The 21,555-nt window shown below is 38.8% G+C and overlaps 1 protein-coding gene across 5 annotated transcripts in view; it reads right to left on the bottom strand.

Annotated features, from left to right (window-relative positions):
* MRE11 (MRE11 homolog, double strand break repair nuclease) overlaps positions 1-21,555 on the bottom strand; it is a 72,229-nt gene that overhangs the window by 26,674 nt on the left and 24,000 nt on the right. For all 5 annotated transcript variants that reach the window (XM_065944420.1, XM_065944423.1, XM_065944421.1 and 2 more), the window contains 7 exons: positions 19,996-20,181; positions 19,134-19,305; positions 16,383-16,463; positions 12,498-12,624; positions 9,500-9,600; positions 7,996-8,169; positions 2,109-2,171 (listed from right to left, as the gene is read on the bottom strand). In XM_065944420.1, the coding sequence (XP_065800492.1) occupies positions 2,109-2,171; positions 7,996-8,169; positions 9,500-9,600; positions 12,498-12,624; positions 16,383-16,463; positions 19,134-19,305; positions 19,996-20,181 (904 nt within the window). The remainder of the gene's footprint in view (positions 1-2,108; positions 2,172-7,995; positions 8,170-9,499; positions 9,601-12,497; positions 12,625-16,382; positions 16,464-19,133; positions 19,306-19,995; positions 20,182-21,555) is intronic.

Here is a 21,555-nt window from a genome sequence, read left to right as displayed (position 1 = left end):
TAATCCCTTGAATCTTTGTGTCACTTCCACTGTATAATCATAAGGGATTTGATTTAGGTCATACCTCAATGGTCTAGTGGTTTTTCCCTACTTTCTTCAATTTAAGTCTGAATTTGGCAATATGGAGTTCATGATCTGAGCCACAATCAGATCCTAGTCTTGTTTTTGCTGACTGTATAGAGCTTCTCCATCTTTGGCTGCAAAGAATATAATCAATCCGATTTTGGTGTTTACCATCTTGTGATGTCCATATGTAAAGTTGTCTCTTGTGCTGTTAGAAGTGGGTGTTTGCTATGACAATTGCATTCTCTTGGTAAAACTCTGTTAGCCTTCATTCTGAACTCTAAGACTAAACTTGCCTGTAACTCCAGGTATCTCTTGACTTCCTACTTTTGCATTCCAGTCCCTTACAATGAAAAGGACATCTTTTTTGGGTGTTAGATATAGATCTTGTATGTTTTCATAGAACCACTCAACTTCAGCTTCTTCAGCATCACTGATTAGGGCATAGACTTGGATCACTGTGGTATTTAATGGTTTGGCTTGGAAATGAACAGAGATCATTCTGTCACTTTTGAGATTGCACCCAAACACTGCATTTCAGACTCTTGTTGACTATGAGGCATACTCCATTTCTTCTAAGAGATTCTTGCCCACAGTAGTAGACATAATGGTCACCTTAATTAAATTTGCCCATTCCAGTCCATTTTAGTGCAATGATTCCTAAAATGTTGATGCTCACTCTTGCCATCTCTTGTTTGACCACTTCTAGTTTACCTTGATTCACGGACCTAACATTCCAGGTTCCCATGCAATATTCTTTATAGCATCAGACTTTACTTCCATCACCAGTTACATCTTCAACTGGGTGTTGTTTTTGCTTTGGCTCTGTCTCTTCATTCTTTCTGGAGTACTTCTCCACTCTTCTCCAATAACATATTGGGCACCTACGGACCTAAGGAGTACCTCTTTCAGTGTCAGATCTTTGTGCCTTTCATACCTTTCATGGGATTCTCAAGGCAAGAATGCTGAAGTGGCTTGCCATTTCTTTCTCCAGTGGACCACGTTTTGTCAGAACTCTCCACCAAGATCCATCTGTCTTGAGTGGCCCTACACAGCATGGCTCATAGTTTCACTGAGTCAGACAAGGCTGTGGTCCTTGTGAGCAGTTCCAGCTCTTTCCAATTCACCACCTGTCAGCTACAGTTCTGAAATATTTAGCGAACAAAAAAGGACTAATGGGACAGTTGTATGAATTCAGTGAGGATGAAACTTCTGGTCATAAGGTTTAAATATTTCTTTCTGCATACCTCTGTCTCATGTACTAAACTGAGGCTTTCTGGAGGACCCAGACCATCTTTTTCATATTTATATTCCTAATAAAAAATACAATGGCTACCCATAACAGGTACTATAGAAAATGCTGAAGGAAAGCAATAAAAAGTCCAAAAAAAAAATAATTGCTAAAATAATTTTTAAGTACTAGACAGCAATCATGCAACACTTACAGCAATTAGGAAATAGGAAAATATACTTCAATTTGAATTTCAATAATGAATTCACCAAGTACCAGACAGAGGTCCAAAGTTTAAGTTAACAGTTGCTAACCTCAAATTCCTAATCTACAAAGAGATGGAAAAGACAGTGATGAGGGCGATCAAGCAAATTTCAACATTTTAGAAAGACCAATGGACCTTTAATGACACTGCTAACCAAAACACTTTCTTTTTTTTTTGTTGCAAACAAAATCAGCTCAGTGGGATAAGGTTTTATCTTATATTGATAAGATGCTCTAATAGCTGTTGGGAATTATTTTGACTAATAAGAACTCTTCAGACTATTATTCCTGTCCCCTGCCCTCCCACTCCATCCATGTATCAACAATTAGTTAAATTTTCAACAATAGCAAAAGGTTAAAAAGAGAATATCAGCAACCAGAATATTCACTCGTAGGTTGAACTGGAGTAAGTCAAAGGCAGCTGTCATCAGCCAACCCCTGCTCAGTCCCACCCTCCAAACCAAGATCCTGTGGACTGACTAAGTAAACCTACTAGTTATTCTGATTTAACAAGTTGACAAATATGCAAAGGAATTAACAGCAAAATTACCTCTCGAACTTCATCATCTTCTTCATTCGTATTATTTTGTCTGCTTTCTCTGAAACGACGTACCTGATTGTAACAGAAAAATTCACAAATATGTTACAAACATGTCTGTTATGTAAATACAAAACTGCTTAACAGATGCTTTTCATTTCAACATAAAACTTGGAAATTCAAGTATAGTTTTGTTTCACAAAAGATTAAAGGAGTCATATTTTCCCAATGACTTACATTAAAAATTCAGAAATATACTCTAAGAAAAATTGGCCACAAGCAAAATTATATTACCTGCTGCCAAAATGGCCCGTGTCATTGAAAAACAGCCAGTCAGACTACAGAGGAAGAAACTGCAATGTCTTATGGGTATTATACTTCAGTAAAATAGCTAAGAACAAAAACCTCTCTTTTAACAGGTTTGAGTTATTATTACACTACACAAATTATTCTTGGGCTCCTGGCTGTAAGTCATCCACGAGGCTCTCTAAAATAGTGTCCCAAATGGGTGGGCCCTTGAAGATCCATTTTGTTAACAGTCAATCACTGAAAGTTTAATGATTGCAAACATTGGTCCTGGTGCCACGAAGGATACAAAGCTTCCTTTGTTACCAGTTGCTGTTCACAAAGCTCTTACAATTTAGTTATGCAGCTGGAGATACGCTCCATTTATTTAATAATTTACTCGGTACATATTAACTGAGCCAAGCCACTATGAACCAGGTACTGCTGAAGGGGTGGAGACTACAACAATGAACAAGATTCAGAAAGTCTGCCCTTAAGGAGCTTATAATCACCGTGTATGTGTGTCTGTAGTAGAAAATCAGAAACAAAATATGCTATATTGTATTTTAGAAGGTATATGGATCAAGTCTAGTCAGAATCAGCTAGACTGGGAAAACTGTCTTTACCTCTGAGGAGCCTCTGGCATTCCCAGTGCCAATTTACTGATGGTTTCCTACCTGGATGAGCAGTTAGCATGACTTATGTGACCAGAGGGGCATTAAAAAAAAAAACCCTGTCAACTTCTGCACGTATCTTGCCAGGTGTTCAGTCCTGGGTTTGCAATGTACATACAAGGAGAGGAATGGATACCCAGTATTTCCCAGACCCCTGATGCCTGCCTATACTCCTCCCTCTTGCTGTACTGTACCAACTGCCTTTAAATAAAAACCTTAAGTGAGATGCTCAGTGGAGTCTTAAGAGTCCTTTAAAGTATGTGAACCTGTGAAATTTTTGCAGGTGTTAAGTGTTCCCAGAGAAATAATGCAGGAAGAGGGATGGAGTGTGCCAAGGAGAGGCTACAGGAGATCATCAAAGGCCTCACTGAGAAGGTAATAAAGCGAGGAAGTGACAAGGATTTTAAAAGGTAGGGAATGAACTTCACAAGTACCTAGGGGAAATCATTCCAATCAAAAGAAAGAATACATGCAAAAGCACTGGGGCAGAAGCACTGTATGTTTAAGAAACAGCAAGGAGGATGCTGGGCTTGAGCAGACAAGCGGCTGAAGAAGTTACAGAAACCAAATCCAGTAAGGCCTTGGGAACAACTGTAAGGACTTTCTGCTCTGGCAGGAGTGACTTCATCTGAATTATGTTAGGACCACCAACAGTGGAACTGAGGACAGAACAGAGGGTGGAGGAAAAGAAACATGGGCAGAACAAGGAGACAGACCAGTTTGGAGGCAACAGGAGTAACTGAGGTGAGAAACGTCCATGCCTTAGACCACTGATAGTGATGGAGGTGGTGAGAAACAGTCACATCTGTACAGATTCTGAAGGTAGAGTTAAAGGATTTCCAGGCAGGATACAGGTGACAGAAAGAGAGGAATCAAGGATGACTTCAAGATTGATCGCCTGAGCAAATGAAAGAATGGTGCTTCCACTAGAACCTTACAGGTAGACTAGGGGCTAAGGATCAGTGGTTCAGATTGGGAATGTTGGAAGCTGAGGAGGTCTCCTGAACATCTGAGTGGAAACGTCTAGCAGGCTCCTGGCTACAGAAGACTTGAGCTGACAGAAGAGGTCTGGGCCAGACTTTTGAAAAGTCATCACCAAACTGATGTTGGTATTTAAAGCCAGGAAGTTGGATGAGAATACAAAAGGAATGTGTAGATAAAGAAGGGGTCAAAGGATTGAATTCTGGAGACTCCAATGTAAGCGGGTTAGAGAGGTGAGAGCAATCAATAGAGACTGAGAAGACACAGATAATGAGGTGGGAAGACAACCTGAAGAGGGTGGAGCCCTAAAAGTCAATGGAAAAAAGACTTTAGGAAGTGGTCAAATGAGATTTAAGATGGAGAATGAACAGCGAATTTAGCACTGGAGGTCACTGGTACGTTGACCACAGTAAATTCACTAGAAAGATAGGGTCAAAACCCCGGAATGAATAGGTTTAAGAGAAAAATGAAGGCAAAGATTCTGAGCAGCAAATATAGAAAAAAATTCTGCTGTGAAAAATGAACAAAGAAGCAGAGTAAGAGCTAAAGAGAAATAAGATCTAGGCTCCAGAGTTTTGTTAAAAGAAAAAGCAGAATGTTTGTTATGATTCAGTAAAAGGGGAAAAGTAATTGTTTTCTAAAAGATGGCATAGCATGTAATAGTACTCCAGGTAGCATATGATATACCAAAAGCACTGAGTCATTCACAGATGAGAAATGAAAATCAGGGAAAAACCATGGAGCAGGCATTACGTGCCAGTGTACTGAGGACTTACATGTATTCTTTTAAAAGTCACAACAACTTTGATGGTGATTCTATTATCCCTATTTCATAAATGAGGAAACTAAGGCAGAGAGATTAAAATAGCCCACTGACAGCTCCATAGCAAGTAAGGTCATCCAGTCTGCAGTCCATATGCTTAGCCCCCATGCTACACACAAACACACACACACTCTCTCCCTCTCTCTTTGTCAAAAGTCATTATGTCACTCCAGGTGTAGATGGTCCTTTTGGAGGGTAGAGTATGAGAGGGGGGCTTGTTTTATTTATTTATTTATTTTTAGAGCAGCTTGAGTTCACAACAAAATTAAAAGGAGGTTACCTAGATTTCTCATACACCCTGTCCCACACATGCACAGCCTCCCCTATTAATATCAACATCCCCCACCAGAACTATTCAGTTGACACTCCACACTCCATACTCTGTATCACCCAAACTCCAGAGTTTACCTAAGATTCACTGTTGGTGCTATGCATTCTATGAGGCTGGACAAATGTATAATGTATACATGCATAATCCACCACTTTAGTTTGATACAGTGTAGTTTCTCTGTTCTGAAAAACCTCTGTGAATCTACCTATTCATCCCCTCACCCAACCCCCGCCCAACCACATCTTTTTACTAAGTCCATAGTTTTACCTTTTCCAGAATGTTACACAGTAAGGAATCATGTTCAGTATATCAAGTTACTTTTTCAGATTGGCTTCACTCACTTGGTAATATGCATTTAAGGTTCCTTCATGTCTTTTAAATGCTTGATAGGTCATTTCATTTTAGTACAGAATAACATTTCCTTGTCTAGATGTTTCACAGTTCACTTATTCATTTCCTTACTGAAGTACATCTTGGTTGCTTCCAAATTTTGGCAGTTATGAATAGAACTGCTATAAATACCATGTGCAGGGTTTTGTTTAGACTTAAGTTTTCAACTCTGTTGGGTAAATACCAAGAAGCATGACTGCTGAAGAGCATAGGAAGAGTGTGTTTACTTTAGTAAGAAATTGCCCAATTGTCTTTCAAAGTGACTATACCATTCTGCATTCCCACTAGCAACGTAAGAGTTCCTGTTGCACTACATCCTCACCAGCATTTGGTGCTGCTGGTGTTCAGGAGTTTGGCCATTCTGATAGGTGTGTAGTGGCTCCATTTTCCTAATAACATGACATGTGGAGCATCTTTGCATATGCTCATTTGCCAATAATCTATCTTGGTCTGTTAAGGTCTCTGGTCCATTTTTTAATTGGATTTTTAAAATTTTCTTATTGTTGAATTTTAAAAGAATTTTGCATATTTTAGATAATAATCCCTCATCAGATATTTCTTTTGCAACTATTTTCTCCCAGTCTGTGGCTTGTCTTCTCATTCTTTTTAGTCTTTTGTAGAGGAAAAGTTTTAAATTTTATTGTAGTCTAGATTGTCAATTACTTCTTTAATGAATCATGCTTTTGTTGCTGAATCTAAAAGTCATTACCATACACAAAGTCATCTAGGTTCTCCTACGTTATCTCCTGGGAGTTTTATAGTTTTGCATTTTATATTTAGTGGGGGATGGTCGTATTATATTTATGGCACTTAACTGAGAAATCTAACCATGCTAAAAACTGATGAACCTAACACATCCAGAATCACAGAGTAAGGGGTTTTAAAGTGTGAATTATCTGTCTTCCCTGTGAAAGTACCTGGCATTTAATATTACTGGTTGTATACTGGCTGACATCATTAGGCTTTAAAAGAATTATGTTAAATAATTTAAAGCCCAAAAATAAATCAAGTAGAATGAGTTTTAAAAATAATATTTTGTTCTTTTGCTTAGAGGGAATTTGGAAAACACAGGAAATGATCTCTTATAATCCTACTACCTGAAATAACCGCTGATAACATCTGGAATATTTTCTTCCACTTTTTTGCATACACACATACACATATTCACATAGAAAATAAAAATAACTGGGATCACATTGTGTATAGTTTTACTTCTTTGGAATTCTTTTCCCACTTAACACTGAAAACACTTTTCCATGTTCTTAAAGTATAATTTTTAATAGTTGGATAGTATTCTATGGGCTTCCCAGGTGGCACCAGAGGTAAAGAACCCACCTGCCAATGCAAGAGACTCAAGAGACATGGGCACAATGCCTGGATAGGGAAGATCCCCTGGAGGTGGGCATGGTAACCCACTCCAGTATTCTTGCCTGGAAAATCCCATGGACAGAGAAGTCTGGAGGGTCCTAGTCCACAGGGTTGAGAAGAGTCAGACATGACTGAAGTGATTTAGCACACACACATAGTATTCTATAGTATCTATGTGCCAACATTTATTTTACCAAAACATTTCTGACTTATCCCCTGCAGGTAACACTGAGATAAACTACTACTCATTCAAATCTCTATCTCATTATTGTCTTAAGAAAATTTCCTAGGGCTGAGTTAAAGAGTAAATCTCTTGACATACACTGCCAAAATGCTTTACAGTGCAGCTGTTCAAACTCAATACTCTACCAGCAGGGAACTAAATTTCTTTAACAAATTGTTGCTACTTTGACAAATAAAAAATTTGAGTTTCTTTGATTATCATAGGTTAAATGCCATTTTCATATGCTTATTAGCCATTTGTATTTCTTTTGTGAACCACCTATTCAGGTCCTCTGTTCATTATTTTATTGAAATGCTTAGTAATCTTAAGATTCATAAGAGCCCTTTAACATTATATTAAGAATATTAACCTCTTATTCTGCCCACATACAAGTATGTTTTCCATGTCAGTACCATGTCAAAAAATTTTGTTTTTTTGACAATCTGACATGCAAACATTCAAAATTTTTATGTAGTCAAATCTAAAGAGCTTTTCTTCTGCTTTTATGCTTATAGGAACTGCATTTTCTAAGTGAAATTCAAAATCTCAATTAAAACTTACTAAAAAATTGGAGTAAGTAGACATTTTCACCCTATGAGGTTCATTTTAAAGCACTTAACATTCATTAGGTATCAATCACTTTTGAGACTGTGTTCTAGACACTTATTAGACATTCCATAATTTAATCCTCATTTTATGATCTCAATTTTATAGATGAGGAAACTGAACAAATCAGAGAAGTAGTGATTTACCAGAAAGAAATGCAGAGCTACTCTTAAGGAGAGACTATCTAAATATTAGATTTTCTACCGCAAATTATTCACCTCTTCATCGATTTTATCTTCTAGGGCATCAATATGACGTTCTTTAAGAAATCGCTGTGTTTTTTCCAACTGATATTTCACTAATTCCTCTATGGCGTCTTTTTCTTCCTTGTCCACAAATTCTTGTACTGCTTCACCCATTCCCCTTTCTGTTAGAAGTGAGAGCTGTACATTCTGTAAGAGACAGAAAATAGTATTTTCCCTACAAAACAACTCTATACGAGCAAGGAAAATTACAGAATAATCTTATCAAGGAAAAAGAAAAAAAAGTTATTTAGTTACTGGAGGAAAAATGAAGCAAAGCAAAAGAAAACAAAGGACAGTAATTAAGACTAGAAATATTACAGGCCAAAAACAGCAAAGTATAAACAAGAAACGGGACTAAGAGTTCAGGACCTATGAAAACGGAGAGGCCTGAGTGCCTGGGACACAGACTGCAGAAATGGGAGCTGATGATGAGATCAGGCTGACCAGCAGGCAGGCAGAACTGTTTGCTGTTTAGTCGCTCAGTTGTGTCCAACTCTCTGTGACCCCATGGACTGTAGCCCATCAGACTCCTTTGTCCATGGAATTTCCCAGGAAAGAATACTGGAGTGGGCTGCCATTTCCTTCTCCAGGGCAGAATAGTGGCCTTCCTAAAGATGTCCACATCCTAACCTCTGGGACCCATGAATATGTTACATGACAAAGGAGAATTAAGGTTATAACTGGAATTAAGATTGCTAATCAGCTGGATATAAAATGGAGATGAGCAGGGACTATCCGGGTGGGCTCAGTATAATCACAAGCATCCTTCATAGCAGAAGTGGGACACAGAAGGGAGTCAGAGAGGTCTATCTGGGGAAAAACAGTAAGGCAGATATAATGTTGCTTGCTTTGAACATGGAAGAAGGGGCCTTGAGCCAAATAAGGTAGGAACAGCCAGAAGTTGGAGAAGTTGAGAAAATGAATTCTACTCTACAGCTTCCAAAAAGGAACAAATCCTGCTAATATCTCAATTTTAGTCCAGGGAGAAGAGTGAATTTCTGACCTACAAGATTGTTAAAATAATAAAGTTGCATTGTTTTAAACCACTAAATTTATTTCGGCAGCAACAGGAAGAGAGCATAACCAGAGGATCTCAAAATGGCATATACTCATGATAATAAGAGTAGCGTCATTGTCCTGTGGCTATATAATAAAGCAATTCTGAAATTACATCCTGATGCAAGAAAATTAAATCCCAGATTCAAACTTATGTAGCAGAGGTAGAAAGAAAGAGGATAACAACAGCAACAATAATATACAATAACCATGGTGTTAATAACTAACGTTAACTAAGCAGTTATTTTTCTTGATGTATAATAACTATAAATGAGTGTAAATGATTATCATCCTATTTACTTCATGGAAACATTGTGAGGATTCATTTTGTTTAAACTGCCAATTATACATATCCTAAACTGAAATCTGTTATTATAAGATCACCACTAATTCAAATGGAGAACTGTAATTAAGAAATTACCTTCTCCGCAGTTTGAAAATACTGTTTTACAAGGTCTTCAACCCTTAGTGTTGTTCCTTCTGAGGGTTTTGAGATGAACTTGCCAAAGTTGATCTCTTCTCCTAGAAAAAAAGACATCCAGGAGGAGAAAAAAATAACAGTTTCTATTTTAATGTTGGGGCCTTCCTGGTGGCTCAGTGGTAAGGAATCCACCTGCCACTGCAGGAGACGTGGGTCCAATCCCCGGGTCAGGAAGATCCCCTGGAGAAGGAAATGGCAACCCACTCCCTATTCTTGCCTGGAAAATCCCACAGACAGACTGTAATCTGTGACAGACTCCAGTCCACAGACACTACTAAGCACATACACACACCTTAATGTTAAAGTACCCAAATTCACTGCACATTCCTGTCAGTGGAGGAGGTATGGCCAAACTTTATCAACTGTCAGCTTGCTCAACATAGTAAATTTTGAGAAAAAAATATGGCATTTTTGCTAGTTTCAAGTCTTTCCCCCCAAGTCTCTACTTCTTTTCCTGATCTCCAAGTAGCATGTCTCTTGGCTCCATCCTCAAGGGTGGTCCACAGATCTCTGGGAGTCCCACATACTGCTTCGGGGGGCTCAATAATCACACAAAGACATTATTTACCTTTTCCACGGTATTTCCACTTACACTGATGATATACAAGCAGCCCTGGGTAAAACTGCCAGTGCCTTGGGATGACTGAAGGCAGTGGTTCTAAGCTCTACTAATAGTCATCACCTCGTATTCACAGTTCAGAACAAGACAAAGCAAACAGCCAGTTTCACTAAAGAATATCCTTGATCAAACAGCAAAAATTATTCATTAAATCTGAGCCCGTAAGTACATATCTGTTTGATATTCTGAGAGACAAATGGGAAGCATGTGTAGTAAAGCAGATTTACTGCATTCTTACACAGGATGTCTGTCTCAAAAAACAGTATGTACAGAATAAAAAGAGTACTGGGTAAGAAGTCAAAAAGCATAGTGTCTAGTAATATGTTCTGTTCATAACTTCTGTCAGGGAAAATGAATATTAACTGTCTAGCAGGTGTGTGACATGGTGTGGAAAATACATTAATAAAATGATAGGAGACAGCCTGTAATAGCTAACAATTACAATATGAGATGGTAAGTGCTACAACAGAGCTGAGAACAAAAAATATGACACACCAAGAAGAAATGAACTATTTCTTCCCCAAGAAGACTGAAAATAATGTACAGATAGCAAACGCTGTTATCATTTGACTCAAGACTTGCAGAATGAGTAAGACTCACTAAGCAAAAAAAAAGAAAAAATACTTTAGGCAGAGAGAAAAGATTATGCCATGGATAAAGAGGCACATGGATAAAGATGCACAAAGTTCAGCATGCCTCTTGCAAAGCAGTGAGGACGAGTGAACAAAAATCCTTTTTGAATTTCAAGATGGGAAAATTAGTATTACTTCATAAATATGATTTCTACATTTCACTACGCCAGACACTATGTTAAGACCATTTACATACAGTATATCATCTAATCCTTACAACAGTACTATGAGGCAGGTACAGTTATTATCCTAATTTTGATGACAAGAAAACTAAACATCAAAGATTAACCAATTTGCATGACTTCACACACATAGTTAAAGTAGCAGAGCTGGCCAAAACAACAAACAATTTCATGCTTTCAATACAATATACAAAAGGGTCATTGTTTTCATTCGGCAGTTAATGTTTAAGCAGAACAAAAGTGACTATGGATGAAAGCACAAATAAAATAAGGAACCAGTTCTAAACTCCATATTTTCACAAATGCTATATCAATGAAACTCCAAGGAATTGATAAGGATGAATGAGTAAAGTAAATCATCATCAATAACTAGCTAAAATTAATAGCATAAAAACCATTTTCTGATACGGATTGTTTTCCCCTAAAACAGTATTCTATGAGCTCCATTTAAATATCCAAATGACTACTTCAGGGTGAATTAACAGTACACACCATTTTGATCACAATTTAACTGTGTAAATAGAACCTCATTAAATCAGGGTTAATAAAAACCAATGTGGTGTATATGTAAACAAGGGACATATTTTTCTATTAAAATTCAGACTGAACAGTTTTAAGGAGAAGAGCCACTGTATTTAAAAAGGACCAATATTTCTTATGAAGAAGCACAATTTCAGTCAGGTGACTTGTTTTTGATAAATGCTAAAATAAAGGCAATTAGTTTTCACAAAACTTAATTAGCCCTTAAGTATATATCTTTTTAATATTCTGGAACATCTTTTAAGACTGGAATCTTAAATCACATACTCTGTGAAGTTGAAATATTTAGCTATAAAATTTTAGAGTATATTTTCTAAACATTAAGAAAATATAGTAATAATAGATATGTAAACACTAAGTCTACAAAGTATGTGTTGTTAATCAGAAACATATTAAAAAAAAAAACTATGAAAGTCATCATTTCTTTACTGACAGCCACAGGTTTACAAACGATTGCTACCTAGTTTTTGCCCGCATACGTGTGTGTTTAGTCACTAAGTTGTGTCTGACTCTCTGAGACCATGGACTCCTCTGCCAGGCTCCTCTGTCCATGGAATTTTCCAGACCCTGGGATCAAATTGACCATAGCTGGCTCAGTGGTAAAGAACCTGCCCACCAATGCAGAAGACATGGGTTTGATCTCTGATCCGGGAAGATCCCACATGCCTTAGAGTAACTAAGCTCGTGCACCACAAGTATTGAGCCTGTGTTCTGGAGCCCAGGAACTGCAACGACCGAGCACACCTGCCAAAACTAACTGAAATGCAAGTGCCCTAGGGCCCCGAGATCCACAACAGAGAAGCCACAGCAATGAGAAGTTCCCACACCCCAGCTACAGAGTCGCCCCCGCTTGCCAAAACCAGAGGGAAAAACTGCAAAAAAACAAAGACCCTGCATAGCCAAAAAAATACCTTTACAAAGCTGCTAAAAATATCTTAAAAAAAAAAAAAATGATAACCGCTTACCCGTGTTTTCCTTTTGTTCTCTGTGCCTGAAAAAATGGATAATATCCTTTGGATTAGCTACCCGATCCACAAATTTCTGGCTAAAGCGAAGAACACTGAACGGTTCAAAGCCTCCACTATAGTCCACCTGGAAATACAGAACAAGTTACAAAGGCTAGCAAACAACAGAGCACCCATTTCAGTATTTATGGGTAAGACTTTTAATTTAGTACTGTATGTTAATGTTCTACAATTCATTTTAAAGATCATGATGATGTTACACCACTTATTCTATGAAAAAATAAAGCTTCAAAGGTTTATGCTTCTGCAAAACATTGTTTGATAGAATCAAGGTACAGCAAGAATTCCCACAATGTCAGAATCACTGTATCTCCCCATGGTAAAAACTAACAGTCTAGTAACCAGAAATATCATCTGAAAAGGACATGAAATTTCTAAACAAGTTTTCTTAAACTTTTAAAACAGATATCCAAATAGAATGCTGGCACTAGATGCATTTATTAATTGGTTTATCACGTAAGGATAAGCTTTCACATCAGACAAAAATAAACACTGGGAAAATCTATGGAGGAAAAGAAGCAAGTCTATGAGCCTTGAAAAATGATCACCTTCAAAACACAGCACAGTCATCTCTTGGTATTTCAGGGGGATGGATTCCAAGACCCCTGGCTGGGAACAACAAAGCCTGCAGATGCTGAAGTCCCTTGTATAAAATGGCACTGTTCAATCAGCCCTCCATATCTGCAGATACGAAACTGCAGGTACAAGAGGGCTCATGATTTCTATTTAGAACTAACAATGGTTCTCAAGGCAGGCTTTTCCTAAAGACATCTCCTATGGCATCAAGCCCCTTACAAAGAAAACACTACATCTCTTCCTAACAGACATAATCATTTTCCTAAACCAGCTGTTCTCAAAGGATGCTCTGGGAACCATCATTGTACTACATCATCAATCTTTCAAGACTACTCCTGACCTCCACCCAATTACACTCTCTGTCACACTTAGCACTAGCTAAGATTCTGTTCACATATTTGCTATTTGTTTATAGTATCTCTTCTCACACCTCCACGTCCTGTAAGCCTTGTCTCTTTTATCACCACTGTCCACCCCCCACTCTCACATGCAGAAAAGAAGGCACTCAATGACTCAATGAACATCTGTTCGCTGAATTAGTGAATCAGTGAAGGTCATCCAGGCAATACATTTTGGAATACTACCTACAGGAAGACATTTCTTCTTTTTATCATTAATGAGTTAGTAATGTGCTTGGGAAAAGGACCGCCAATTTCCAATTTAAGTCTGATTGGTTTTAATAGTATCAGGCAGACATAGATGAGAAACATGGTGCTTCTGCCCTGATAAAGAGATCTGTGTGGTTCCCTTAAAGCAGCTATGTTTCTACTACCCAGACAAACCAACTCTACAGCTCCATGTTCTAAACCAGAAAATGCCAAATGCTCAAACTAAGGGGTCTCCCCAAAACACGTTTTTAACAACTGAACTCCAGTCTAGTTTTATTTGTAATTTTCTGCTTCTAATAATTACAAAATTATTGACTAAGCAAACTTTACTGAAGTGTCCACAACGTCTAAGTATTCTGCCAAGGGCCAGATAAATAAAACAGCATCCTGGTTGGAAAGAAACTAAGAAGCTGGCTAGGAAGACAAACTATGTAATGAAGTAGCTGCAAGCAGAACCTGAATAGTGCTGTAAGAAGTATGTACAGAGGAGATTGAGGACACAAAGGAAGAAGTAGTGATTCTGAAGGGATGTCAAGAAAGGTTTCTATTGAAGAGGGAAACTTGAGTATTAAAGGGGACTATTTCAGAAGAAGAAGAGAAGTACATCCCATGCAGCAGGATCAGCATGAACAAACATGCAAAAGAGTGAAATAAACTCCACTAGGCCTAGGACACAGCAACTTTCAGTCAGAAACTGGAGTCTAGGAGGTGCTGGTAGGAAATGAGGTAGAAGCAACGAGGTGGGTTTAGAACAGATCATGTCAAGTCTGGAATGCCACGTGAGAGTTTAGATTCATTCCTGTTAGAGTTGGGATGTCATTGCATCGTTTTCGGCAGGAAAAGCATGCAAGATCATATTTTAGAAAGACAGCGTTGGCATTAGTCTGGAGAGGCTAGAAGCGGGGCCAGGAGGAAACTGGAGCAGAGGCAGGTAGGAAGCTGCAGTTGCAGGCCAGCTAAGAGAGCATCTGGGCTCAGCTACAGCAATGACGACGAGATGGAGAGAATTCACTCAGATCTAGGAAGACATACCCAGGGACAAAAGACCCAGTGGCTCAAGGTCGTATAGCTAGTGACAGAGCCGGAATCAAACCAGACAGTCTGACTCTAGACTGTCCTCTTTACCTTCATCCTGTACGGCCCAAGGCTTCTTAAATTTTCACGTGCATATAAATCTTTGGGGGATCCTGTTAAAATGCAATTCAGTGGGTTTAACATGGAGTCTGAGATTCTGTATTTTTAAGAATTTCCCAGGTGATGCCAGTGTTGGTGCAGTTTGAGGGCCATATCCCTTGGGCACAAGGCTTTAGAAGGACTCTTGGACTCCAATAAGGAGGTCTCAGGGGTAGGTCAAAATTTGGGAGTCATTATTCTATAGGTGATCATATGCCTAGACTGGACACAGAACTAACTAAAATATAGGAAGGGACAAATCAAACTTGTAGAAGAGAATGCCGAAGAGTGACTCAGTAAGATGAAAAAAATTTACTGGATTTGACAACTGAAGGTTGCCTTTTCCACCTGAGATGGTGGTGTCACAGCCTTGATTATAGTGGACTGAGGAAGAGACTGTTACATGAGCAATATAGACAATGTATTATTTTGGGGGGAAGAAAAATCAGAAGAGGTAGGAGCTAGAAGAGAAAGGCACAGGGGTGAAAAAAAAAGAAGTCTGTTGTTATTTGTGAATATCATGATGCAAAAGATAAGCAGGTTTAGAGGCACAGGAAACACTTAGATTTCTTAGAATTTTCTAGCTCTGAAATGTCAGTTCTTGCCACATATTTATCAAGTACATGCAATTGCAGGGACTGTTCTGGGATCTTTGGCTATACAGCTAACAAAACTCACAAAGTTCCATGCTTCTCTACAGCAGATAGTTTGGTAGCTGAGGACAAATAATAACCAAAATAAAAAAACAAATAAATTGGATGTCATAATTCAGGCGAATGTGTTGTGGGGAAAAAAAAGGAGACATAGAGAAGGGTAACTGAAACCAGTAGTGCTGGATAGAGGGACTGGGGGTTACAATCTTAGTCAGGCTGGGGTCCACTGAAGTGACTACTGGGTGACGTGAGCAGACCTGGAGGAAGTGAGCAGATCTGATATATCCGAGGCACTGCAAGAAGTCCAAGTGCCTAGAACAAGGGGAGAGCGGGGAGCAGCAAGCGATGAAGTCAGAGAGCTCGGCCAACCTAATCAACACAAGACTATTCAGAAATGAGGGAAGCAAGAAAACAAAAACATCAAACCTTTCAGAATAAACCAAAAATGGATAGCCAACAAGGACCTACTGTGTATATAGCACATGGAACTTTACCAATGTCATGTGGCAGCCTGGACAGGAGGGGTTTTGGGGGAGAACACATATATGTAAAGCTGAGTCCCTTCACTGTTCACTTGAAACTGTCACAACATTCTTAATCAGCTATACCCCAATATAAAATAAAAAGTTTACAGAAAGGAATGAAAGTACGATTAAATCAAATACTGGCTGCTTTATTATTTTCTTCACCAATGATGATAGCTCTTCTTACTATATGTACTCTCTTTGCTACTTTACAAAAAAAAAATTCATATAAACTGTACAAAACTCTCCTTTGAAAATCAATAAAGCTGAATTCATCTAAATAGGACTTACTCGCAGTCGTATAAGAGGTTTCTCTGGCTGTCGAGAATTTCCCAGACGTTCCCGTTCTGCATTTTCAAGCATTTCTTCAACCTCAAAATAAAGATATTGTCATGACTAGGGAGAAGAGGTACTTCTGGCTGGCATCTAGTGGTAGAGGTCAGAGAGGACTTGTAAAAATCCCACTGTGCACAGAACAAGCTCCCACAACAAAGCATTTCCCATTCTAAACTGTCATCTGTGCCAAGGCTGAGAGACCCTGCGCTCCGTGAGTAGGCCGGGACAATCCACTCACTCAAGCTCCATCTCACTCGCCTCAGAGATCGGGTTCAGGGACAAGTACATGACCTCAGTCCAGAGAAACACAGTGTTTAAGGGGTTTATCTGGAACCACTGGGGAAAAAATGATTCTTTCAGCTGTAAAAGCAATGTAAGCCTGTGGGCCACCACATGACAGCCTTCCTTATAGTGAAGCTTAAGATAAAAACCATAGGACTGGGTGGCACAGGACTAAACATGGAAACAGAGACAGAAGGATCTGCTATCCTTTTTGAGTTTCTGGATCTGGTCATCTTGAAACCAGCAAACCTAAATCTTTCAGTATTGAGTTACATGCTGCGAGTAAAGCTGTGACATTGGGTAAGTTACTTTAAGGTTCAGTTCCAGTGGGTGTTTCCGCAGTTTCGTGATTATCACGTTTGCCTCACTTTAAGCTTCAGCTCCTCTTTCTATAAAATGTGGATGGTAGACTCTACCGTCCTATAGCATTGCTAAGAGGATTAAATGCAAAATGCTGTCAACAGTGTCCAGAATATATAAGCAATGAATAGCAGTGACAATTATCATTATCATCATGCTTTTTCTGAGAATAAAATGCAAAGCCGAAGAGCATACACAGAGTAAGAACTGAGTAAATGTTAGCAATTAATGTTACACATGAATGACTTCCGTTCCAACAGCAAATTCGTAAGTCTAACTTGTTGGTAAGTTCAACAGTTATCCTAGGTACTCAACTAACACAATCGGCTACATAATCCTGTACTATAATAGGTTTCCCAGCTGGTGCTAGTGATAAGGAACTCATCTGCCAATGTAGGAGACACAGAGATGCAAGTTTGATCCCTGGGTCAGGAAAATTCCCTGGAGGAATGGCAACCCACTCCAGTATTCTTGCCTGGAGAATCCCATAGACAGAGGAGCCTGGTGGGTTACAGTCCAAAGGGTTGCAAAGAGTCAGACACAACTGAAGTGACTTGGCACACATGCACAAATAGGTTTATAGTACTTTTCACACAAATAATACATAAAAACAAACACAAAAATAAAGAAAACATTTTTAATCTTAAATGTAGTACTTTAAAAAGTACAATAGTACCAGCCACATCACTGCTGCTTTTACGCTTCCTTCCAGACATTCTTCAGCTTGAAATAAAGATACTGTACTACCGTACTCTATACAGTGGTTGTAGTGGTTTAGTTGCTAAGTCGTGTGGGACTCTTGCGACCCCATGGACTATAGCCCACCATGCTCCTCTTGCCTGGGAGTCTCGGGGAAAGAATACTAGAGTGGCTTGCCATTTCCTTCTTCAGGGGACCTTCCCAACCCAGTGATCAAACCCATGTCTCCGGCACTGCTGGCAGATTCTTTACTGCTGAGTCACCAGGGAAGCCCTCTGTATAGCACAGTACAGTAAAGTTTGCCAGAGTACAGCCACTTGCAGAGGATGCATGCATGTGACAGTGTACACCAGAAATGTGAACTAATTTAAGTGATGCGACAAGCAAACGCACGTCCGCATCTTTCAAAGTTTGCAACTTGAAGGTTCATTCATAGGAGACTTACTGTATTAAGATGTCAAGCTCCATATTATCAAATGCATTCATCCAACTTCAAAGTGGCTCAAGAAATTCTGCAGAGGTTTAGGGATGGTGATCTGCATGGGAGGAGGTATGGGACTTACACTGAAGTGACATGGTCCCTGTACCGTGCTTAATCGCTCAATCGTGTCTGACTCATTGTGACCCCATGGACTGAAGTCCACCAGACTCCTCTGCCCATGGCATTCTCCAGGCGAGGATACTGGAGTGGGTTGCCATCCCCTCCCCCAGGGGATCTTCCCAACCCAGGAATCGAAGGATCAAACTGAGGTCTGTTGCATTGTAAGCAGACTCTTTACCATCTGAGCCACCAGGGAAACCCAAGAATATGGGAGTGGGTAGCCTATCCCTTCTCCAGGGGATCTTCCAGACCCAGCATTGAACTAGGATCTCCTGCATTGCAGAAGGATTCTTTACCAGCTGAGCTACCAGGGAAGCCCTAGCAGACACATTTCAAGATTTTATCTGGAGGTAGATTTCAGGGTGAAAGGATGTGTGAGGGAGATTACTAGGCTAAGGTTCTCCTCATCTACCATAGTATCCTGCCATTCCCCAATCAAACTTATTGCTTTCATTAATAAAATGAGCAAATTATCAAATCAGGATAAAAAGTGAAAAGCAATTATACATACATCTCTGAGAAGGAGGAAAGAATCGGGGAGGGTGGCTTAAAGTTTCTTCTATATGTAACAGTCTTCCATCTCAAAGACTTAAAAAAAAAACTTCGATATGCCTAAACTCATTTACTGAACAGTGGTTCCCTAAAGGTTTCATGAGAATATAGCAAATATAACGTCTTCCCTCTAGTCTACTGAAATGTTTAATTCAATGTAAATAACCTCTCAATTAAAATAGATTTCATTGACCTTTATCTAGAAGAATTACCTTCTCCAAGCAGAAGTTCTGTATAACTTGGGTTACTTTAGGATTATCTGGGTTAAAAATGTCTGGATGATCAGCCAGAACAACATCATCCATGAAAAACTGCCTCACTGTGCGGAGAGGAATTTTCTGCATATTCATCTTCCTTCCTTTAATACGCAGCAAACCAATGTGTCTGAAATGAGGAGGGAAATGAAAGCCTAGTCACATTGTAAATTTCCTCAGGAAGATGTGCACATCACAACTATAATATTTGTTAATGTCTACAAAATCCTTACAACCTCCCCTCCTTAAAAAATGTTTAGTAATTTGACCTTTTTTTTTTTTTAATATTTATGTTATCTGGCTGTGGACTTTCTAGTTGTGGCATGCAGCGTTTAGTCGTTGTGGCGCCTGGGCTTAGTTGCTTCGTGGCATGTGGGATCTTAGTTCCCTGACCAGGGATCAAACCTGTGTCTTGGGCATTGCAAAGCAGATTTTTAACCACTGGACCACCAGGGAAGACTTTTAGTAATTTGATCTTAATGTTATATCACAGGAAAAAATGTAAACATTCTTTTTCCCCAGAATAAAATCTACTTATCCATCAACCTACCTATAGCATTCTAACTTAAAATTTAATTAATAAGAAATGTTAGCCTTGAATTGGCCTAATGAACAGCAAAATCATTAATACCACTGGGGTCTTCTGCTGAAAACAGCTTAAAATCTGGGAAAATAGTAACAGTATATGGAATGATCAGTCTTTATAAATAACTTTATCATATAAGTAACAGCACCATCAGTACTTTTAGCCTATGAGATGATCAGATTATTATAGCAAATACTTTTAAGAACTGAATTGGAAAATATAATCATTACTCACTTCTTTACAGCTTCTCCTGGGGAAAGAGAAGTGACCACTGAACTTCCAGGCTGTGACACGTAGAAGAGTTGTTGTTCATTTTTGGTTGGAGCTATTTTACACTCATGTTCATGGCCCCAGATAACAAGATCAATGAAGTCATCCAAAAACTGCTCTGGAATGAAGTTGGTACTTCCGTGTTTACTCCTATGCCAAGATTTTTAAAAACAAGTATCACGAATGTCCGGAGATATAAAAAAAAACTTCATAATAAGTCTTTCTCCAGTCACTAAAGATTTATTACATTCCTTCTGTAAGCCAAAAAGTATTCAAGGGGTTGGGGATACAAAGATAGTATCTAATTCCTAATCTCAAAGGGTTTACAAGCTTGCAGGACACAGACAAGTAAAAGCCTCAAAAGAGAAAGCAGTCAATTCTACACAGAAGCAGGTCACAAAAGGTAGAGAGGAATAACTCTCCCTGTGGGAAAGCCAGAAAAGCATGAGCTCTAGCAAGAGGAAAAACCTATAAATTGGTCTGAGTATACACCAAACAGAAAACAGAAGATGACAGTGAATTTAACCTAAACTTTAAAAAATCAAATCAAATCTCTGAATATGTCCCGTCACTTTTAACATGTTTCTTTTACTGATTAAAATAATAAGAATAGCAGCCTTACATAAGAGATAACAATATTAAATACAAAATATTGTATGAATGTGATTTCCAAACCCTTATTTCATACGTAGATTAGCTGCTATTATTAAAAGATATTTGAAGACCCAAAGAGAGGACAAGAAAAAAATTTTCCACAACACTGATTTGTATCACTGAGAATTTAAGTACAAGTGTTCAACTACTTCAACCAGCATCCACTTGAGGCAAGCCGACATTCATTCATTCATTCATTCAACAAACATTTACTGAGAGTCTATTATGTGTCAGTTTTCCCAGGTCTCTTCCAGATTCTGAAGACAAAGCAACAAACAAAGTCCTTGCTCAAATGGGGGAAACTAGCAATAACACAACATGTTCATGTATATGCATACACACACACATATACATATATATATCTATGTCTTTTATATAAAGTTTTGTCAGATAGTGATAGGTGCTATATAGAAAAATAAAGGGAGAAGTTACATGTAAAAGGGAGGCTGTCATACACAGGGTGGTCCAGAAAGGCCTGTCTGACAGGAGACAAGTAGCAGAGGATGGAGATGAGAGACCAGGAATGCCTGAGACCTACGCAGAGGGAGGAATTGATGGCAAAGGCGCTGACATGGGAATGTGTCCAGTGAGCTCAAGAGCAGCAAGGGGACCAGTGTAGCTGAGCAGAATGAATGCACAGAAGAGCAGGAAGTGAAATCAAAGAAGCTCATGTATCTAGGAATGTTTATGTAAAAAAACACTTTTATGTAAAAAATGTATAATGCTATCACAATGACTGAAGAGATGCAGAATAACTCAAATAAACATGATGCATGTGTGCCTTCCTGGAGCACTGGAAAAGGGAGAATTACACTGGTGGGTTGACTCTAACTTATGACATCAAAGCTGATTAGAACAACCTTGTGGAAA

This window comes from Muntiacus reevesi, chromosome 9 (assembly GCF_963930625.1).
Source record: "Muntiacus reevesi chromosome 9, mMunRee1.1, whole genome shotgun sequence".
NCBI lineage: Eukaryota > Metazoa > Chordata > Mammalia > Artiodactyla > Cervidae > Muntiacus > Muntiacus reevesi.
Note: the sequence above shows the minus strand (reverse complement) of the source record. Positions and strands in the feature narration are given on the sequence as shown.